The sequence below is a fragment of the Pan paniscus genome, chromosome 19 (genome assembly GCF_029289425.2).
Source record: "Pan paniscus chromosome 19, NHGRI_mPanPan1-v2.0_pri, whole genome shotgun sequence".
NCBI classification, from domain to species: Eukaryota; Metazoa; Chordata; class Mammalia; order Primates; family Hominidae; genus Pan; species Pan paniscus.
This window is the reverse complement of record NC_073268.2, coordinates 92390405-92412728: the sequence shown is the minus strand read 5'-3', so window position 1 is coordinate 92412728 and position 22324 is coordinate 92390405. Positions and strand designations below refer to the sequence as shown.

Below are 22324 nucleotides of genomic sequence, written 5' to 3'. Positions count from 1 at the left end.
GAATTAGAATCCCCACCACCTTTTGAAGAGCAGTTCATGCTCTGTCGCCCAGGCTAGAGTGCAGTGGCGCAGTCTTAGTTCACCGTAACCTCTAACCCCTGGGGCTCAAGCAATCCTCCTGCCTCACCTCCCAAGCAGTTGGGACTGCAGGCATGCACCACCACCACCGGCTCACTTCCCTCTCAATACAAGCGGCTAAGGTTTATCCAGCTCTTGTTTTGTGCCGGCCCCGGGCAAAGCGATGCACATATGTAGCCAGTTTCATGAGGGACACATGTCCTGTTAAAGTGAACATTAAGAAAAGGTTTAATTTTCTCTGATAAACACCACCAGCTCTGTTTGTTCGAAATCGCCATTTCCACTGAGCATAAGGTTCCCCACGAGGGCACTCAGTATGATTCCACATTTTTCTAGCCATGTTTTGCTATTAAGACAGCCTAGTGCCGGGCGCAGTGGCTCACGCCTGTAATCCCAGCACTTTGGGAAGCCAAGGTGGGCAGATCACTTGAGGTCAGGAGTTCGAGACCAGCCTGGCCAACGTGGTGAAACCCCATCACTACTGAAAATACAAAAATTAGCACAGGGTGTGGAGGTGCATACCTGTAATCCCAGCTACTCAGGAGGCTGAAGCATGAGAATCGCTTGAACCAGAGAGATGGAGGTTGCAGTGAGCCAAGATCGCACCACTGCACTCTAGCCTGAGCGACAGAGTGAGACTCTGTCTCAAGAAAAAAAAAAAAAGAAAAAAAAAAAGTCAATCCTGTCTCAAAAGACCCTCATCCCTTCCCAGCACAGGCGCCAACACTGGGGTGAGGACACGCCATGTCTCTCCCCCACCGCCCCATCCCTGTGCTGATTCTGTGAGGCTGCGGCAGGAAGGAGAGAAATTGAAAGCAGATGTGATTCCCGCAGGGCCTGGTGGGTGGTGGCGCTGCTTTCCCCTTGCTGGGGGCTTTGTTGCAGAGACCAGGCTTTCTCAAGCTCAGCACTGTTGATGTTTGGGGCTGGCTCATTCTCTGCGGCAGGGGCCTGTCAGTGCACTGTTCCTCAGCGTCCCTGGCTTCTGCTCACCAGATGCCAGTAGCAGCCCCCAAGTTGTGACAACCAAAAATGTCTCCGGACCTTGCCAAATGCCCCTGCGGGACACACTTGCCACTGATTGAGAACCAGGGCTCTACTGATTTGGTGTGGCCAAGGGACAGCTGCTCAGGCCTGCTGATGAGAGGCTGTCTCCTAAGCGGCTCCCCTGGGTGACACGTTCTGCTGACTCCAGGAGGTGGCCTCATGCCATATTGCTCTGAGAGGGTACCCCCACCCCCAGTCCCGTAATCCGCAGGACTGGGATTCCCATACTCTGGACTCGACCATACTCTAGACTTGACCCTGGGCCCTTAGGTTCAGCATCCATCTTCTGAAGGGGACCAGGTGCGGTGGCTCACGCCTGTAATCCCAGCACTTTGGGAGGCCGAGATGGGCAGATCATTTGAGGTCAGGAGTTCAAGACCAGCCTGACCAACATGGTGAAAACCTGTCTCTACTAAAAATACAAAAATTAGCCACGTGTCGTGGCCCACACCTGTAATCCCAGCTACTTAGGAGGCTGAGGCAGGAGAATCATTTGAACCTGGGAGGTAGAGTGCGGGGGTGGGGGGAGTCCGTCCCGCAGATCCTGACCCAACGACGGATGAATAACTTACACTGACACAGATATTCTGCTTGTCAGTCCAGCTAAGGGTCCGGGCCCCTCACAGACACCAAGGAAGGTGCTATAAAGAATAGCAGCCGTGGCCTCGACTGGCTGGCCCTGCTGGCATTTGTTCAGCACACATTAAATTACAAACGTCTCAAGTAAACACCACTAGAATGTAATTATCATTGCTGACCCCCCAGGTAGACAGCAATCTTGCACCCATGGATGGTCAAAGGTTAGTCTTAGGACCACGTGGGTAAACAAGCTATTTAGATAGACTCCTCTACATTCCTGTGTTAATTACCCTTGCTATAACTCAAAGAGGATTAGGCTGCCTTCAGCCATAACTCTATTTTGAGGCTTTTGCAAAAACCTTCAGGCCTTCCAAGAAAGTTTGTGTTTATTTTACAATTTCTCCCACCATCCTGACTGAACCCCTCCAGTGGAGGTTGCAGTGAGCCGAGATTGTGCCACTGCACTCCAGCCTGAGCTACAGAGCGAGACTGGTCTCAAAAAACAACAAACAAAAACGTCTCCTGAAGGGATGGGTGGTCCCAGCCCTCAGTGCTTTCCAAACCTCAGGAGCCCCAGGGCAGAGCAGCCAGTGCACAGCCAAGAAGACAGCCAGCAGGGACACAGGTGTGCTTCCCTGCCCTCCCACACACTTGACAGACAGTGATTCCACTGTGTCCCCAACCCCTACAACCTCCATCTGGTTTCAAGAGAAACCAGTCAAGTCCTCTCAAAAGAGTGAGGCTTGGCCGGGCACGGTGGCTAACGCCTGTAATCCCAGCACTTTGGGAGGCCGAGGCAGACAGATCACTTGAGATCAGGAGTTGGAGACCAGCCTGACCAACATGGTGAAACCCCGTCTCTACTAAAAATACAAAAATTAGTTGGGGGTCGTGGCAGGCACCTGTAATCCCAGCTGCTCAGGAGGCTAAGGCAGGAGAATCACTTGAACCCGGGAGGCGGAGGTTGCAGTGAGTCGAGATCGCGCCATTGCACCCTAGCCTGGGTGACAGACCGAGACTGTGTCTCAAAAGAAAAAAAAAAAAGAGTGAGGCTTGCTCAGGCATGGCTCACACTTGTAATCCTAGTACTTTGGGAAGCCGAGGCAGGCAGATCACCTGAGGTCAGGTGAGAGAGAGAAAGAGAAAAATGAGGGGCTGGGCGGGGTGGCTCACGTCTGTAATCCCAGCACTTTGGGAGGTCAAGGTGGGTGGATCACCTGAGGTCAGAAGTTCGAGACCAGCCTGACCAACATGGTGAAACCCCGTCTCTACTAAAAATACAAATATTAGCCAGGTGTGGTGGCAGGCGCCTATAATCCCAGCTACCCGGGAGGATGAGCAGGAGAATCACTTGAACCTGGGGGTTGGAGGTTGCAGTGAGCTGAGATCATGCCACTTCTTTCCAGCCTGGGCGAAAGAGCGAAACTCCATCTCAAAAAAGAAAAAAAAGATTGAGGCCTTTTCTCACAGACACCAGCTCTCCCCAAAAGGTGGCCCCTTCCCTCACTTCCCTCCCTCTTTCTTTCAGGGCAGGTGCAATGACATTTGACACCAACTACCTGGGGTTGGGCCTCAGGTGACACCTTCCTCCACAGGACAGCCCTCACTTCAGACACCAGCTGCAAGTTCAGGGTCCTCACTTTTGACCAGATGGCCTCAAATTCAGGGGTTCCCACCACCCCCTCAGATTCCTAATTCACGAGAATGACTCACAGCACTCAGGTAAATGCTGAAGTTTCATTTACAGTTTTATTACAGCAAAAGAACATGAATCAGAACCAGCCACAGCCAGAAGCACTGCGTCCGGGCTGGGTGGGTCCCCGGTGCAAAGCGCTGTTATCCTCAGGGACACCTTAACCCTCCTGGTACCTCCATCTGTGACAATACACAGAGCATCGCTAACCAGGGAAGCTCGCCTGAGCCTCTGTGTAGAGTTGTCCTTGGGGTTTTATATGCAGCCATGATGGAGGAATCATACACCACACACTAAACTCAAGCTCCAGCCCCTCCATCCCCGGAAGTCAGGCTGATAACAAGTGGCTCAAAGACCCAACCTTCTAATTTTGTTTTCTTTTTCTTTCTGCTTTTTTTTTTTTTTTTTTTTTGAGACAGGTTCTTGCTGTGTTGCTCAGGCTGGAGTGCAGTGGTGTGATCATGGCTCACTGCAGCCTCAAACTCCTGGGCTCAAGTGATCCTCCCTTATGGTCCCTCTTATGGGACCATAAGCATGCACCACCACACCCAGCTAATTTTTAATTTTTTTTATTTGTTTGTTTGTTTTGAGACAAGGGCTCCCTCTGTCGCCCAGGCTGGAGTGCAGTGGAAGGATCATAGCTCACTGCAGCCTCAATCACCTTCCATCACCCAGGCTCCAGAGCCACAGCCTTCTAATCTCACGGTTGGTCTTCCTGGACCTAGAGTCATTTGCATAAATGATCGGGTGCCCTCCGAGGCCCGATCATGAGTAACACAGACACTACTATCACTCAGGAAATTCTGAGGATTTACAGGTTACCTCCCAGGAACCAGGAACAAAAGCCAGTGGAATTCTCAATTCCACACAGGGTTGACAGCGTCAGTGTCGAGAGGCATCTCCCAGCCAGCCCCCTCAGTGGGTGGTTCCCTGAACCAAGAATTGGGGGTGCATTTTATTCTCAGTGGTGGGCTCTCCTAATTCCTGGAAAACGTGGAGGATCACACAGGGCACCTCACTCCTCCTTGTCATCCACTCTCCATCTCATTTAGCTCTCACAGCAACCTCCAGGCAGGGTCAGGCATGAGCCACTGCACCCAGCCTTTTTTTTTTTTTTTTTTTTTTTTTGAGACAGAGTCTCTCTCTGTTTCCCAGGCTGGAGTAAAGTGGTGCGATCTCTGCAACCTCCACATCCTGGATTCAAGCAATTCTCCTGCCTCAGCCTCCCAAGTAGCTGGAATTACAGGCTCGCGCCACCACACCCAGCTAATTTTTTGTATTTTTAGTAGAGATGGAGTTTTGCCATGTTGCCCAGGCTGGTCTCAAACTTCTGACCTCAAGTGATTCGCCCGCCTCGGCCAGCCAAAGTGCTGGGATTACAGGCATGAGCCACTGTGCCCGGCCTAAGGCTTGATTTATACATTTTAGGAAGACAGAAGTTACAGGAAAAGACATAAATGGACAGAGGTAAGGTATACATTGGCTCAGCCCAGAAAGGTGGGACATCTTGAAGCGGGGGTGGTTTCCAGGTCATAGGTAGATTTCAACATTTGCTGATTGGCAATTTGTTGAAAATGGTAAGCTCTGCCTGAAGAGCTGAAATCAGCTTGAGTTATGGTAAGTGGTGGGTGGTTGTGGAAGCCAAAGTTCTTGTCTTGTAGATGACACCTTCAGGTAGCAGGCTTCTGAGAGAAGAGATGTGAATGTCACAGGTGCCAGTCTCTCCGGAGAGACCTGAGAAGGGAAGGGGATTCTCTACAGAATGCAGATTTCCCCCATAAAAGAAAGCTTTGCAGGGCCATTTCAAAATATGTCAAAAAAATGTATTTTGGGAGACCAGGCACAGTGGCTCACGCCTGTAATCCCAACACTTTGGGAGGCCAAGGTGGCTAGTGGATCACCTGAGGTCAAGAGTTCAAGACCAGCCTGGCCACCATGGTGAAACCCCATCTACTAAAAATACAAAAATTAGCTGGGCATGGTGGCGGGCACCTGTAATCCCACTACTTGGGAGGCTGAGGCAGGAGGCCAAGGTTGCAGTGAGCCGAGATGGCACCATTGCACTCCAGTCTAGACAAGAGCGAAACTCCATCTCAAAATTAAAAAAAAGAAATATACTCTGGGGAAAATCCTTTTGTTACTGGTGGAGGGTGTCCAGGTTCTTGGTGTCTTAAATAATTGTACAAAATTCACAAACAAAGAAAGGAAAGAATGAAGCAACAAAAGCAGAGACTTATTGAAAACAAAAGTACAGGCCGGGCGCGGTGGCTCACGCCTGTAATCCCTGCAGCATTTTGGGAGGCCAAGGCAGGCGCACTACTTGGGGCCAGGAGTTCGAGACCAGCCTGGCCAACATGGTGAAACCCCGACTCTACTAAAAATACAAAAATTAGGCCAGGCGCGGTAGCTCATGCCTGTAATCCCAGCACTTTGGGAGGCCAAGGCAGGCGGATCACGAGATCAGGAGTTCAAAACCAGCCTGGCCAATATGGTGAAATCCCATCTCTACTAAAAATACAAAAATTAGCTGGGCGTGGTGGTGCGTTCCTGTAATTCCAGCTACTCAGGAGGCCGAGGCAGAAGAATCGCTTGAACCCAAGAGGCGGGGTTTGCAGTGAGCTGAGATCGTGCCGCTGCACTCCACCCTGGGCAACAGAGCAAGACTCTGTCTCAGAAACAAAACAAAACAAAAATTATCTGGGCGTGGTGGCGATGCCTATAATCCCAGCTACTCAGGAGGCTGAGACATGAGAATTTCTTGAAACTGAGATCGTGTCACTGCATTCCAACTTGGGTGACAGGGCAAGACTCTGTCTCAAAAAAAAAGAAGAAAAAAACAAAACAAAAGTACACTCCACAGGGTGAGAGCAGCCTGAGCATAGGGGCTAATTTTTGGGGTTTAAATACCCTCTAGAAGTTTCCATTGGTTACTTGGTGTATGCCCTATGTAAATGAAGGGATGAAGTAAAGTTACAAAGTCATTCACTCGGTGTACGCCCTATGTAAATGGAGAGGATATTTCCTGTCATAGTTGAAGTGTTTCCATTTGATTCAGTTCTAGGAAGTCCTTACAGTCCCTGCTTCCAGATCCTATTCTCCTGTCTCACTTTGATTGCCTTTTTTTTTTTTTTTTTTTAAGAGACAGGGTCTCACAGCTCACTGCATCCTCAACCTCCTGGGCTCAAGGGATCCTCCCACCTCAGCTTCCCAATTAGCTGAGAATACAGACATGAACCACCATGCCCAGCTAACTTTTGTGTTTTTTGTAGATAGGGTTTCACCATGTTGCCCAGGCTGGTCTTGAATTCTAGGCTCAAGCCATCCGCCCGCCTTAGCCTCCCAAAGTGCTGGGATTACAGGCGTGAGCCACCATGCCCAGCCTTATTTTTTTTACTATTTTATTTTTTGAGACAGGGTTTTGCTCTTGTTGCCCAGGCTGGAGTACAGTGGCGCCATCTCAGCTCACTGCAACCTCTGCCTCCCAGCTTCAAGCAATTCTCCTGCCTCAGCCTCAGCCTCAGCCTCCTGAGTAGCTGGAATTGCAGGCATCTGCCACCACGCCCAGCTAGTTTTTTGTATTTTTAGTAGAGATGGGTTTCACCATGTTGGCCAGGCTGGTCTCGAACTCCTGACCTCAGGTGATCCACCCGCCTTGGCCTCCCAAGGGAGGCTGGGATTATAAATGTGAGCCTCCATGGCCGGCCCATAGCTGCCTTTGGACATTTGCATTGTTTGGGGGTTTTTAGCTCTCATAGACCTGGACCCTCTTGAACTGACAAATTTGGCACACTTGAGCCAAGAACCTTGTGACTTCCTGAATCATTTGCCTCCTGAGTTGTTATAATGTCTCCTCAGTGTTTGCCTCCTGCCTTCTCAGCCCCTATGGCCCTGGCCTTTTTCCTTGCTCCGTTTCTGTCTCTTCCACCCCATCTTGCCAATGCAGCTATGAATCCGGCCATAGGGGCAAGGAAGCATGTCATTTGGCAGGAGCTTCTGCAGTGCACAGAGAGAAGGCACTAGAAGCCCCTTGAGGGTTTCCACTTGAACCAAAGTCTTCAATGATGTTCGGACATTTCAGACCCCCTCAAATGCCTCCAAAGACTCCCACCAAGAGCTACTGAAACCGAGGCATAGGTGAGGTCAAGGACTCAGTGCCTTGTGATTCCATTTCGGATTTTCCAGAGACCAGCCCAGCAGCTGCTGCCTACCACTGTCCTTGCTGAAGCTGGGAAGGGTCACTCCTAGCAGGCTTGGCTCTGTCTGCCTGTATTTTGCTCCTGCCCCCAGCATGGTTTCTGGTACCCTATAGAGAGAATCAGCTTAGAGATCCAAGTTGGTATTATTTTTAGAAATAAAGATCACTCAGTCCCAGCTTGCTGAGGCTTGTTTGGAGAATGAAAACAGGGAAAGGCCTCATATTTTTCCAAAGTTCAAGTTGGAGTGGCGCAACGTGGATGCAAAACTTCTGAATTATTGCCTGAAATGTTCTTTATCCTTGCAAAGACTGACCTTGTCTTCCAATTAGTTCCTCCCTTGGGGACAGGGCTGAGCAATCCTAAACACACCCCTCTTTGTCTTGTCCTGTTTGTTCCTGGACAATATTTCATGCCAAATCTCTACTTATGCCACCCTTTGTCTTCTAGTTTCTAGTACAGAGGAGATCTTTCTGTAATTCATGCCGAAACTGGCCCGGTTAACAAGCAGCTCATTTTTTAAAACTTGAAAACTGAAATAGGGTTGTAGATGCAAAATATCATTTTGTGGAGGCACAGCTGTCTTCGTTCTGGCAGGAGGTATCCAGCCAGTCTGGAACCTCAAGAGTCAGCCTGGTCTTATAAAGAGAAACGGTAAAAAAAACAAAACTGGTCAAGTGAAGTCTCACTTCAAACGTCAAAAAAGACATGTTAAGGCCGGGCGCGGTGGCTCACGCCTGTAATCCCAGCACTTTGGGAGGCCGAGGCGGGCGGATCACAAGGTCAGGAGTTCAAGACCACCCTGGCCAATATGGTTGAAACCCCATCTCTACTAAAAATACAAAAATTACCCAGGCGTGGTGGCGCATGCCTGTAATCCCAGCTACTTGGGAGGCTGAGGCAGGATAATTGCTTGAACCCAGGAGGCGGAGGTTGTGGTGAGCCGAGATTGTGCCGTTGCACTCCAGCCTGGGTGACAAGAGCAAAACTTCATTTCAAAAAAAGAAAAAATCAGCGGGGCGCGGTGGCTCATGCCTGTAATCCCAGCACTTTGGGAGGCCGAGGAGGGCGGATCACAAGGTCAGGAGATCGAGACCATCCTGGCTAACACGGTGAAACCCCGTCTCTACTAAAAATACAAAAAATTAGCCGGGCGTGGTGGCGGGCGCCTGTCGTCCCAGCTACTCAGGAGGCTGAGGCAGGAGAATGGCGTGAACCTGGGAGGCGGAACTTGCAGTGAGCCGAGATTGTGCCACTGCACTCCAGCCTGGGTGACAGAGCAAGACTCAGTCTCAAAAAAAAAAAGAAAGAAAGAAAGAAAGAAATCCCTGACCCATCAGTAAAAATGAAGACTCTGTGGAAGTTGTCAGAAGCAAAATTGAGTCACTTGTGTTAAAACAAAACAAAAAGCTCTGACAAATAGAGCTGGGAAAGGCTATAAAGAGAAGGTTCTTATGCATAAATGCCAGATAACAAAAACTATCACGGAAGACTCAGCAAAAATCACAGCCTTGCACAAAGGCCACTGAAACCTTACACAAAAAATACTTCTGCGAGGGCTTCTGCCCAGCAACTGCCTGTACAACCTGGCACTGGGTCACACTTGTTGTTGATCCTTGTAGCCAAGGAAAATTATCCCAAAACAATTGTGTAATCCCCCTCAATCTTCCTCTGAAAACGTTTGTCCTCCTTTACCTAGTTGGATACACACATAGTTTACTATGGCACACATATTCCCATTGTCATGCCCAATCCCAAATAAACGTTGCTTTATTTCAGAGAGTCTCTCTCTCTTTTTTTTTTGAGACAGAGTCTCACTCTGTTGCCCAGGCTGGAGTGCAATGGGGCGATCTCGGCTCACTGCAACCTCAGCCTCCCGGGTTCAAGCGATTCTCCTGCCCTAGCCTCACTAGCTGCGGCATATAGGCGGATGCCACAACACCCAGCTAATTTTTGTATTTTTAGTAGAGACAGGCTTTCACCATGTTGGTCAGGCTGGTCTCGAACTCCTGACCTCAGGTGATCCGCCCGCCTCGGCCTCCCAAAGTGCTGGAATTACAGGCGTGAGCCACCATGCTGGGCCACAAATTCTGTTTAACAAGATTAAATCTGACTCCAAATCCTCTGCCAGGACTGGTACATAAAAGAGCCCCAGGGCCTTCCGCAGTTCCTGAGCTTCAAGGAGAGCCTCCGGTCTTCATTCTTTCCTCATCTTTATGAGAGTCCCCAGGGTACTTGCTGGAGTCCCCACCTCCTCGTCCAACTGTCCCTTCAATTTGTAAGGACTCCCTCTCTCCAAGGCTGGGTCACTCAGGGACACTTCAGTTCTTGCCTTTGGGAATTTAGGCTTTCAATAATAAAAGCCTCAATTCCAGCTGCTCGGGAGCGTCATTTGAACCCAGGAGTTTGAGTCCAGCCTGGGTAACATAGTGAGACCCTGTCTCTTAAAAAAAAAATAAATAAAAATAATAAAAGCCTCTTAAGGGAGTCTCAGGTCCTCAAACATGTCCCTGTGCGCCTTCTTTCTCTTAAGACATGCAGGAAAATATGACTCAGATAATGTCTAAGTCAGGTTATTTTGCCACTTTGTTTATGAGCATTTCCCCATCATCAATGATTCTTTTAAAAGCAAACCTTTTTTTTTCGTTTGAGACAGTCTTGCTCTGTCACCCAGGCTGGAGTGCAATGGTGTGGTCTTGGCTCACTGCAACCTCCACCTCCCGGGTTTAAGTGATTCTCATGCCTCAGCCTCCCGAGTAGCTGGGATCCGAGGTGCTCATCACCACATCTGGTTAATTTTTGTATTTTCAGTAGAGATGTGGTTTCGCCATGTTGGCCAGGCTGGCCTTGAACTCCTGATCTCAGGTGATCCACCTGCCTTGGCCTCCCGAAGTGCTGGGATTGTAGGCGTGAGCCATTGTGCCAGACAAAGCAAACGTTTTTTTTTAATTTTTTAATTTATTATTTATTTATTTAGAGACAGGGTCTCGCTCTGTGGCCCAAGCTAGAGTGCAGTGGCGCAATCTCGGCTCACTGCAACCTCCACCTCCCAGGTTAAAGCGATTCTCCTACCTCAGCCTCCTGAGTAACTGAGATTACAGGTGCCTGCTACCCCATCTGGCTAATTTTTGTTATTTTTAGTAGAGATGGGTTTTGCCATGTTGGCCAGGCTGATCTCAAACTCCTGACCTCAGGTAATCCACTAGCCTCGGCCGCCCAAAATGCTGAGATTACAGGCATGAGCCACCGTGCCCAGCCTTGTTTGATTAATTGATTGATTGCTTGATTGATTTTGAGATGGAGTCTCGCTCTGTCGCGCAGGCTGGAGTGCAATGGCGTGATCTTGGCTCGCTGCAACCTCCACCTCTGGGTTCAAGCCATTCTCCTGCCTCAGCCTCCCGAGTAGCTGGGATTACAGGCGCCCGCCACCACGCCCAGCTACTTTTTTGTATTTTTAGTAGAGACAGGGTTTCACTATGTTGGCCAGGCTGGTCTCGAACTCCTGACCATGTGATCTGCCCACCCTGGCCTCTCAAGGTGCTGGGATTAGAGGCGTGAGCCACCGTGCCCAGCTCCAGCCTTTTTTTTTTTTTTTTTTTTTAAAGTGATAGAGTTTTATGATGCTGTCCAGGCTGGAGTGCAGTGGCTGTTCACATTTGTGAGCCTTGAACTCCTGGGCTCAAGGGATCCTCCTGCCTTAGCCTTCTGAGTAGCTGGGACCACAGGTGTGGGCCACCACACCCAGCTCCTAAAAAGCAAACTTTCTGATGGTTGCCAAATATTCCATCGTTCAGAGGCATCATCATTTGTATAGCTATTCTGTTATTTGGGGGCATTTCGGTTGTTTCTAATTTTTTAGTGGCTAAATTGAGTAGGTGCTCCTGAGGCCCAACGTGCTATCTTTGGGCATTGAGCAATGAGCTGTTTCTGTCCCTTCACTTCCCTCCTCAGGTACACAGACCCCTGCAATGCTCCTGTGGGAGGGGGGACTGCAGGGGAAACGTGGGTCACAAGCATTGCAGAGGGCTTTGAGCATCAACCTCTTCTGAGGAGGACATGGGAGAAAGCAAGCCAGACCATGGCAGGCCTACGTGTCAGACGGGATGCGTGACACCCTAGGCAGGCTCAGCATGCCTGCTTTAGTCTGTCTGGGCTGCTACAAAATAGACTGGGTGGCTTAAAAAACAGACACTTACTTCTCACAGTCCTAGAGGCTGGAAGTCCCAGCTCAGGGAGCCACATGGTCGGGTTCTGGTGAGGGCTCTCTTCTAGGCTGCAGACGGCCACCTTCTCCCTATGTTCTTACATGGCAGAGATAGGAGAAGCCCTGATGTCTCTTCCTCCTTTAGGGGCACTAATCCCATCATGGGGTCCCCACCCTCATCTAACTCCAGCTCACCTCCAAACATTCCACCTCTTAGTCCCATCACACTGGGGGTTAGAACTTCAACATATTAATTTTGGGAGGACACAAACTTTCAGTCCATAACAATGACCATTGGCCACCCTGGGTATCCCCACATTGTTGCAAAGCCCATGCTTGTGCTGAGGAGTGGGATCCCGGAAGTGTTACCGGTGGAGGGTGTCCATGTTCTTGGCATCTTGAACAAAGAATTAGACAAAACGCACAAACAAAGCAAGGAAAGAATGAAGCAACAAAAGCAGAGATTTATTGAAAATGAAAGTACACCCCACAGGGTGGGAGTATGCCGAGCATAGGGGCTCAAGAGCCCCGTTACAGAATTTTCTGGGGTTCCAGTACCCTCTAGAGGTTTCCATTGGTTACCTGGTGCACGCCCTATGTAAATGAAGGGAATGAAGTCAAGTTACAAAGTCATTCACTCAGTGTATGCCCTATGTAAATAGGATTATTTCCTGTATGCCCTATGTAAATGGAGAGGATATTTCTTGTCATAGCTGAAGTATTTCCATTTTATTTCGTTCTAAGAAGTCAGCGTGAATTGGCCTTACGTACCCTGCCTCCAGACCCTATTCTCCTGCCTCAGAAGTGTTTCGTGCTCCCCTTTTCAGCAAGCATTTATTTTTAATTTTTTTGAGTCAGAGTCTTTCTCTGTTGCCCATGCTGGAGTGGAGTGGCTCAATCGTAGCTCACTGCAGCCTTGGACTTCCGGGCTCAAGGGATCCTCCTGCCTCATCCTCCCAAGTAGCTGGGGCTATAGGCTGATTAACTTTTTATTGTTGTTATTGAGACAGAGACTCACTCTGTTGCCCAGGCTAGAGTGCAGTGGCACGATCTCGGCTCACTGCAACCTCTGCCTCCTGGATTCAAGTGATTCTTCTGCCTCAGCCTCCGGAGTAGAAGGGACTACAGGCATGTGCCACCACATCTGGCTAATTTTTTTTTTTTTTGAGATGGAGTCTCGCTCTGTTGCCAGGCTGGAGTGCAGTGGCTTGATCTTGGCTCACTGAAATCTCCACCTCCTGGGTTCAAGTGATTCTCCTATCCCAGCCTCCCGAGTAGCTGGGACCACAGGCGCACCACCACCCCCGGCTAATTTTTGTATTTTTAGTAGAGATGGGGTTTAAGCATGTTGAGCAGGATGGTCTCAATCTCCTGACCTCGTGATCTGCCCACCTTGGCCACCCAAAGTGCTGGGATTGCAGGCGTGAGCCACCGTGCCCAACCTGTTTTTTTTTTTTTTCTTTTCTTTTTTTTGAGAGGAGGTCTCACTCTGTTTCCCAGGCTGGCACAATCTCGGCTCACTACAACCTCTGCCTCCCAGGTTCAAGCGATTCTCCTGCCTTAGCCTCCCAAGTAACTGGGATTACAGTTGCCTGCCACCACACCTGGCTAATTGTGTGTGTGTGTGTGTGTGTGTGTGTGTGTGTGTGTGTGTGTGTGTGTATGAGAGAGAGATGGAGTCTTGCTGTGTTGCCCAGGATGGAGTGCAGTGGCCTGATCTCAGCTCACTGCAACCTCCGCCTCCCGAGCTCAAGCGATTCTCCTGCCTCAGCCTCTTGAGTAGGTGGGATTATAGGTGTGTGCCACCGCGCCACCACATCTGGCTAATTTTTTTTTTTTTTTTTTGAGACAGAGTCGCGCCCTCGCCCGGTCGTCCAGGCTGGAGTTCAGTGGCACAATCTCAGCTCACTGCAAGCTCCGCCTCCCGGGTTCACGCCATTCTCCTGCCTCAGCCTCCCGAGTAGCTGGGACTACAGGCGCCCGCCACCGCGCCCGGCTAATTTTTTGTATTTTTAGTAGAGACGGGGTTTCACCGTGTTAGCCAGGATGGTCTCGATCTCCTGACCTTGTGATCCGCCCGCCTCAGCCTCTCAAAGTGCTGGGATTACAGGCGTGAGCCACCGCGCCCGGCCACATCTGGCTAATTTTTTGTATTATTAGTAGAGACAGGGTTTCACCATGTTGGCCAGGCTGGTCTCGAATTCCTGACCTCGTGATCCACCCACCATAGCCTCCCAAAGTGCTGGGATTACAGGCATGAGCCACCGTGCCCAGCCTAATTTTTGTATTTTTAGTAGAGACAGTGTTTTGCCACCTTGGCCAGGCTTGTCTCAAACTCCTGACCTCAGGTGATCCACCCACCTCAGCCTCCCAAAGTGCTGGGATTAAAGGAGTGAGCCACCACGCTCAGCCAACACCTGGCTAATTTTTGTATTTTTAGTAGAGATTGGGTTTTGCCATGTTGCCCAGGCTGGTCTTGAACTCCTGACCTCAAATTATCATCCGCCTCGGCCTCCCAAAGTGCTGGGATTACAGGCATGAGCTACTGCACCTATCCCATTCCCCCTTTTTTTTAAGAAGGTAACAAGGTTTTTGTCAGGGTCTGTGAGCTGGACATGTGTGCAGTGGTTAAATAATTTGGCCTAGGCTGTGCACCCACTGTCCTTTTTTTTTTTTTTTTTTTTTTCTAGAGAGCTATTGGAATAGGGGCCAGGCTGCTGCGGGCTCAGGGCAGCTCAACTTCCAAATCCTGTAGCTTCAGACTTGTGGTCCTTCACGACATGCTGAGTCACAATCTACTGCTCCCTCAAGCCCAATGTCACCACAAGCAGAGTCTCTAAAGGACATTCTCAGAAGATGGTACTGTCAATGTGAGAGGCACCTCTCCTCCCCTCGAGTTCTGGTGCAGCTGATAACTAGAGATCTCAAATGCTTCCCTGGGCTTTACTTTCTACTTCAACAAGTACTGATTGCGGGCCTCTGGAGCCCACACACTGCCCTATACACTGGGTAACACGGAACACTCAGGAATACACGATCTTGGCGGGGCGTGATGGCTGAGGCCTGTAATGTCGGCATTTTGAATGACTGAGGTAGGAGGATGGCTTGAGCCCGGGAGGTAGAGGCTGCAGTGAGCCGTGATCGCGCCACTGCACTCCAGCCTGGGCGGCAGAGCGAGACTCTATTTCAAAAAATAAATAAATAATAATAAAATTAAAAAAAAAAAAAAAGGAACTCACGATGTGGCCGTAAAATGGGTTACATCCTAGTTAGGAAAATAGATGTTTGCAAAGGTACATAAATATGCAAGCATCAAAACAATAACAACAACAACAAAAATTTAAAAAATGCAAGCATCTACGTGTGGCACAGTCCCGCGGGCCGGGCGGCTTACTGTGGTTGAGGTCACCAGAAAGACCGTGGAGCAGACGCATCGCGAGTGGGTCTCGGAGGGGTGGCGCATATGGAAAGAGGGGAAGGTGGGCTTTTTTGATTGAAAGCGAATACCGGCAAGAGGGCCTTTGGCACGTTCAGGGAACCTTGCCTTACACGCAGACACAGGGTTGGGGATCTGTTCGGAAACGCCTGAAAGATCAGGCTCAGGAGAAGACCACCTTTTGGCCGCTTCAGTACTGCGGTCAACCAGCTGGAAAGAACCCCCGCCCTCTACTTTTCAAATTAATCTCCGGCCGGCGCACGCGCCTCGTGGGGCGGGCGCTGTGCTACCATAGACATGCAGAGCTAGATCGTATACCTCCTCGGAGGCGGACATGTTGGGTCCTGGCCAAAAAGTTGGCAACACCTGGGGCCACTACCGAGGTAGGCTGCTCCTCCCAAGAAAGTGAGACCGAAAGAGCTCCCGTGGAAGCGGTCAAAGCAGGGGCGGGGCGAACCTGTGACATGCCCCTCGGAAGAACAGGCTTTTAGAAAGTCGCCAGGCTCCCTGCCCTCATCCGAGATGGCGGCCTGAGGGCGCTCTAGCCGACGCTCTTCGGATGCCCGGAGGGGGCGGTGGCCTTGCCTCTGGCTCTGAGGCGGCGGCGCGGGGCGCTGCGAAGGCTCGGCCGCTGTAGTCAGTGGTGTGGGGTGCGCAAGGGCACGGACCTCGGAGCTCTCCCCGCTTGCGCCGAGTTTCTCAGCGCCTTCCCCACCCGAACCGGGGTCTCGCAGTCGGAAGCACTCAGAGTGCAGCCCCGCGCGGGGCCGGTCGTAACCGCGCCGCGGGCCGGACGATGCCCAAGAAGCTACTGCTGTTGCCCCCGCTCTCGGCGTCCTCGGCTTTCCGCGTCCCGCGCGCCCGCCCCGTTCCCCCGCCGGCCATGAACGCCGCTCGCACCGGCTACCGAGTCTTCTCGGCCAACTCCACGGCCGCCTGCACGGAGCTGGCCAAGCGCATCACAGAGTAAGGGGGCGGTGGGAGGGCCGGGCCGGGGGCGGCGGCGCCTAGCTCTCCTTCGCGCCCGGAGGGACCCGCTCCCCTCCACCAGCCCCACCTCCTGCACCTGGGGCGGGAGGCGCGGGCCTTCCCAGCCGGACAAAGCTTGGAGGTGACGGATACCACCCCCCGCTCCCCGGTTTTGCAGCTGGGAGGCTTGGGGCGGACTCTCGGTGACCTCAGCCCCCCGCCCCGTGACTGGGTCCGCGGCCTGCCTGCCTTTCGTCTCCGCAGTCCCACACCCCGGGGCGGGCCGAGCTTTCTGGAGCCCCCGGAGTGCGTGTCTTGGGGAAAGGGGCTCAGGGCTTGGCTTCCTTTCCCACGGCTGGAGTTGACCTGGGAATCTGACCGCCGCCACTCTCAAGTCTCCCTGCAGTGAGACCCGCGGGCGTGGTTGTGAGTTGGGGGACCCGACGCGGCAGGTGCGGTCGCAGAGCAAAGGTGTGGGGACTGGCAGTGCGAAGAAGGCAATTCCAGGGAGGCAGATGGGCCGGAGCTGGTGGTAGAAATGACAGGCCTGACCCTGCTTTGTAAATCAGCTTGGGATAAGATCAGTCATTTGTGTCTTTAACCCAACCAAGCCCCTGGTCTCAAGTCGCCTTTGGGGTCTGACAGCTCTGAGATGCCCTCCCAGCCTTGCCACTTACTAGCTCTGTGTCAGTGGGCAAGAGACTTGATTTCCCTGAACCTCATCTGTGAAATGGGCATGATTGAGAATATTGTATGACCGGGATAATGTAGAAGTAGTATCTGGTTCTAGCAGAGTAGGGGCTCATAGTGGCCCTCTGAATAGTTGTTTACTAAGTGGCCTCTTTTCTTTTTCTTTTCTTTTTTTTTTTTGAGATGGAGTCTCGCTCTGTCACCCAGGCTGGAGTGCAGTGGCGAGATCTCGGCTCACTGCAAGCTCCGCCTCCCGGGTTCACGCCATTGTCCTGCCCCAGCCTCCCAAGTAGCTGGGACGACAGGCACCCGCCACCACACCCGGCTCATTTTTTGTATTTTTAGTAGAGAGTGGGTTTCACCGTGTTAGCCAGGATGGTTTCGATCTTCTGACCTCGTGATCCGCCCGCCTCGGCCTCCCAAAGTGCTGGGATTACAGGCTTCAGCCACCGCGCCCGGTGAAATGGCCTCTTTTCTAGTTGGCTCTTTTGGAGAATCCCAGAGCTCTGATATAAAGGAGGAGCCTTATATGCCCTTTCTACATACACTTGTTAGAAATCTAAGACATAAAATGAATAGCTCGTCTTTTAATATTTAAAGCCATTTTCACATTTTAAACAGTTTTCATAGAGTTACTTCTTTACTTTTTTAGGGTTGACAAATGATTGCAGGGATATATCTTAAACTTCTGGGGGGAAATGTAGAAGAAAGGGAAAACTTTAGTCATTTTTTTTTCAGCTCTGCTTGTTTTTTTTTTTAATAGTTGGAGTTTTGGAGATTGGAAGAATGTTAAAAAAAACAAATCAATCCTTTTGCAGTCTACTACCTAGTTTCTATTTCTAACCCCTGATTGTTTGTCTTTCTTTCTGAGGCCAACGAAAACACTGACTTTAAACGAAGCTTCTGTGTGTATCTAGTGGTTCAGATTTACCCTACCTGACCTTGAGGGAGAGCAGAGGGGAGCAGGGCACATTTTAAAAGTCAGTGAGGGTTTTTTTTGTTTGTTTGTTTGTTTTAGATTCTTTCCTGGCAAATTCCCGAAAGATTTTGAATTACTATAAATGATACATATTCATAAATACTTCCCTTACCTGTTTTACTTGTCGCTCGGTAAGATTTTGTTTTATCTTATCTGTTTTATTTATTTTGAGACAGTCTTGTGTCACCCAGGCTGGAGTGCAGTGGTGCCATCTCGGCTTACTGCAACCTCCACGTCCCAAGTTCAAGCGATTCTCCTGCCTCAGCCTCGAAAGTAGCTGGGATCACAGATGCCCGACACCACACCTGGCTAGTTTTTTGGTTTTTGGTTTTTGTTTTTTTTTTGAGACGGAGTCTCGCTGTCGCCCAGGCTGGAGTGCAGTGGCGCGATCTCGGCTCACTGCAGGCTACGCCCCCAGGGTTCACGCCATTCTCCTGCCTCAGCCTTCCGAGTAGTTGGGACTACAGGCCCCCGCCACCTCGCCCAGCTAATTTTTTGTATTTTTAGTAGAGACGGGTTTCACTGTGTTAGCCAGGTTGGTCTCAATCTCCTGACCTCGTGATCCACTCGCCTCGGCCTCCCAAAGTGCTGGGATTACAGGCGTGAGCCACCACGCCCGGCCACACCTGGCTAGTTTTTGTATTTTTAGTAGAGATGAGTTTCACCATGTTGGCCAGGCTGGTCTCAAACTCCTGACCTCAGGCGATCTGGGATTATAGGCGTGAGCTACTGCGCCCGGCCCACCTGGAGTATTTTTAAAAATTGTTATATACATAACATAAAGTTTACCTTTTTAACCGTTTTTTGTTTGTTTGTTTGTTTGTTTTTGAGACGAAGTTTTGCTCTTGTTGCCCAGGCTGGAGTGCAATAGAGCCATCTTGGCTCACCCACAACCTCCGCCTCCCGAGTTCAAGTGATTCTCCTGCCTCAGCCTCCCAAGTAGCTGGGATTACAGGCTTGCACCACCACACCCCGCTAATTTTGTATTTTTAGTAGAGATGGGGTTTCTCCATGTTGGTCAGGCTGGTCTCAAACTCCCAACTTCAGGTGATCCACCTACCTTGGCCTCCCGAAGTGCCGCCTTTACAGGCATGAGCCACTGTGCCTGGCCTACCTTTTTAACCATTTTTAAGTGTACACTTCAGTGGCTTTAACTACATTCACAGTGTTGTACAACCATCACCACTATTCATTTCCAGAACTTTTCATCATCCCAAACAGAAACTCTGTACCCATTAAATACGAAGTCCCCATTCCCTGGTAGCCTTCATTCTACTTTGTCTCTATGAATTGCCTACTCTTGGGACTTCATACAAATAGAATCATAGCATTTGTCTGTGTCTGGCTTATTTTCCTCAGCATACCTTGTCCAAGGCTCCCTCATGTCATAGCACATACCAGAATTTATTCTTTTTTTTTTTTTTGAGACGGAATCTCGCTCTGTCGCCCAGGCTGGAGTGCAGTGGCACGATCTCTGCTCACTGCAAGCTCCGCCCCCTGGGTTCACGCCATTCCCCTGCCTCAGCCTCCCAAGTAGCTGGGACTACAGGCGCCCTCCACCACGCCCGGCTAATTTTTTGTATTTTTAGTAGAGATGGGGTTTCACCGTGTTAGCCACGATGGTCTTGATCTCCTGACCTCGTGATCTGCCCGCCTCGGCCTCCCAAAGTGCTGGGATTACAGGCATGAGCCACTGCGCCTGGCCGCAGAATTTATTCTTTTTTTAAGGCCAAATAATATTCCATTGTATGTGTATACCTGGCTGGAGTTTTGTTGTTTTTTTTTTTTTTGAGATAAAGTCACCCAGGCTGGAGTGCAGTGGCACAATCTTGGCTCACTGCAGCCCCCCCGCCTCCCAGGTTCAGGCGATTCTCGTGCCTCAGCTCCCAGGTAACTGGGATTACAGGTGCCCACCACCACACCCAGCTAATTTTTGTGTTTTTAGTAGAGACAGGGTTTTTCCATGTTGCCCAGGCGGGTCTCGAACTCCTGGCCTCAAGTGTTCCGCCCATCTTGGCCTCCCAAAATGCTGAGATTACAAGCATGAACCACTGCGCCTGGCCTGGCTGGAGATTTTAATTTTATTTTTTTTATTATTATTTTTTGAGATAGAGTTTCGCTCCTGTTGCCCAGGCTGGAGTGCGATGGTGTGATCTCGGCTCACGGCAACCTCTGCCTCCTGGATTCTGGCAATTCTCCTGTCTCAGCCTCCTGAGTAGCTGGGATTATAGACGCTCGCCACCACACCCAGCTAATTTTTGTATTTTTAGTAGAGACAGGGTTTTATTATATTAGTTAGGCTGGTCTCGAACTCCTGACCTCAGGTGATCCGCCCACCTCAGCTTCCCAAAGTGCTGGGATTGCAGACGTGAGCCACCGCACCCGGCCTGGAATATTTTTAAATAGATTCCCTTACATCATATCATTTCACTTGTCAAAAGAGTAATGCTTACTAATCAGGACTTAAAACCTCACACTACTATTAATTCCTTAATATTATGTAGTATCTAGTCTTTGTCCATTTTTCTCTGATTATTTTTTTAAATGGCTTTTTTTTTTTTGAGACGGAGTTTTGCTCTTGTTACCCAGGCGGGAGTGCAATGGCGCGATCTCGGCTCACCACAACCTCCGCCTCCCAGGTTCAAGCAATTCTCCTGCCTCAGCCTCCCTAGTAGCTGAGATTACAGGCATGCCCCACCACGCCCAGCTGATTTTGTATTTTAGACGGGGTTTCTCCATGTTGGTCAGGCTGGTCTCAAACTCCCGACCTCAGGTGATCCGCCCGCCTTGGCCTCCCAAAGTGCTGGGATTACAGGCATGAGCCACCGCGCCCGGCCAAAAATGGCTTTTTACACTTGGTTTATTCTAATTAGGATCCAAACAAGATCCACACCACATTTGGTCAGAGTGCTGAAGCCTCTTTCCTTCTCTATGCTTTTGATAATTCAGGCATTTATCTCTGGTGTGTGTTATTGAAATCATTGCTTGTAACCAAGTATTTGGAAGTGATTTTCCAAGAAAATTACTATTCAAAGAACAACGCACCAGACATTAACCATGGGTTGTGAGCTCTGTCTGGTAAAGCAGTATGTTACAACGTGGTGAGCTGCTTATGGAGTGACAGCAGAATTTTAGTTTAATGAATTAGATTTTCTGAATTATTTTTTGGAAAGAATGGCAGCTTAATTATTTGAGTCTTTTTATTAGACATATGCATATGAACTGGAATTTTTTTAAAAAGACAAATCTTAATTTCCCTTTTTTGTTCTTTTTGATCTATAGGCGCCTTGGTGCTGAATTGGGGAAGTCTGTTGTATATCAAGAGACCAATGGAGGTAAGTTAAAATTATTTCTTTTTTTTAAATTATTTTTTATTTATTTAGTTTTTTTGAGACAGATCCTCACTCTGTCGCCCCGGCTGGAGTGCAGTGGCACTATCTTGGCTCACTGCAACCTCTGCCTCCCAGGTTCAAGCAATTCTCCTGCCTCAGCCTGCTGAGTAGCTGGGATTACAGACGCCCGCCACCACACCCGGCTAATTTTTGTATTTTTAGTAGAGATGGGGTTTCACCACATTGGCCAGGCTGGTCTTGAACTCCTCACCTCAGGTGGTCTGCCCACCTCGGCATCTCAAAGTGCTGGGATTACAGGCATGACCACTGTGCCCAGCCTTTATTTATTTATTTATTTATTTATTTTTATTAAGATGGGGTCTCACTATGTTGGCCAGGCTGGTCTTGAACTTCTGAGCTCAAGCAGTCTTCCCACCTCAGCTTCCCAAAGTGCTGGGATTACAGGCGTGAGCCACCGCGCTCGGCTTCCACCACGTTATTTCTAAAATGCAAATATTTTTTCTTACTACTGCTTCCTTACTCCTACCCTCTAGGCTGGGGTCCAGTCTTTTTAGCAATCACATGGGGCCCTTTGGGAATCCAGATTCTACCCCTTTACCTGCCTCATCGTTGATCCACCCATTACCACATCTTGTGTGCTCTGACTTTGGAATACATCTTAAATCTGACCCCTTCTCACAACCTCTGCTGCTCCCACTTCAGTCCAGCCTGCCGTTTGCTGCTTGCTAGACACCTTCCAAAACAGATGCCATGGCCTCCCCGTGGCCACTCCTGCCCTGCCACGGTTTTCTTCACACAGTAGCCAGCAGTCTTTTTAAAACAAGTAGATGAAACCCTTCCCAACCTCAAATCTTCCAGTGGCTTTCCTGTCACTGCTAGAATAAATTCCAGACTCTTTAGCGAGTAAGAAATGAAATCCAGAGTCCTGCAAGTCCTGGCCCCTTGGCTCTCTGACCTCCTGTCTCTCTCTTTCCCCTCACTCTGTCTTTCTTTCTTTTTTTTTTTTTGACGGAGTCTTGCTCTGTCACCCAGGCTGGAGTGCAGTGGCATGATCTTGGCTCACTGCAACCTCCACCTCCCAGGTTCAAGCAATTCTCTTGCCT

General features: G+C 49.9%; 1 protein-coding gene across 2 annotated transcripts in view; it reads left to right on the top strand.

The window, feature by feature from the left end:
* The first annotated feature begins 15532 nt into the window (after nucleotides 1-15532).
* The window catches only part of PRPSAP1 (phosphoribosyl pyrophosphate synthetase associated protein 1), a 43513-nt gene continuing 36721 nt past the window's right edge, over nucleotides 15533-22324 (top strand). Inside the window, exons 1-2 of one of the 2 annotated variants that reach the window (XM_003813244.5) lie at nucleotides 15533-16196; nucleotides 21151-21203. In XM_003813244.5, the coding sequence (XP_003813292.1) occupies nucleotides 16027-16196; nucleotides 21151-21203 (223 nt within the window). In that variant the 5' untranslated portion in view covers nucleotides 15533-16026. The remainder of the gene's footprint in view (nucleotides 16197-21150; nucleotides 21204-22324) is intronic. The other variant, XM_034942937.3, reaches the window with a different exon arrangement.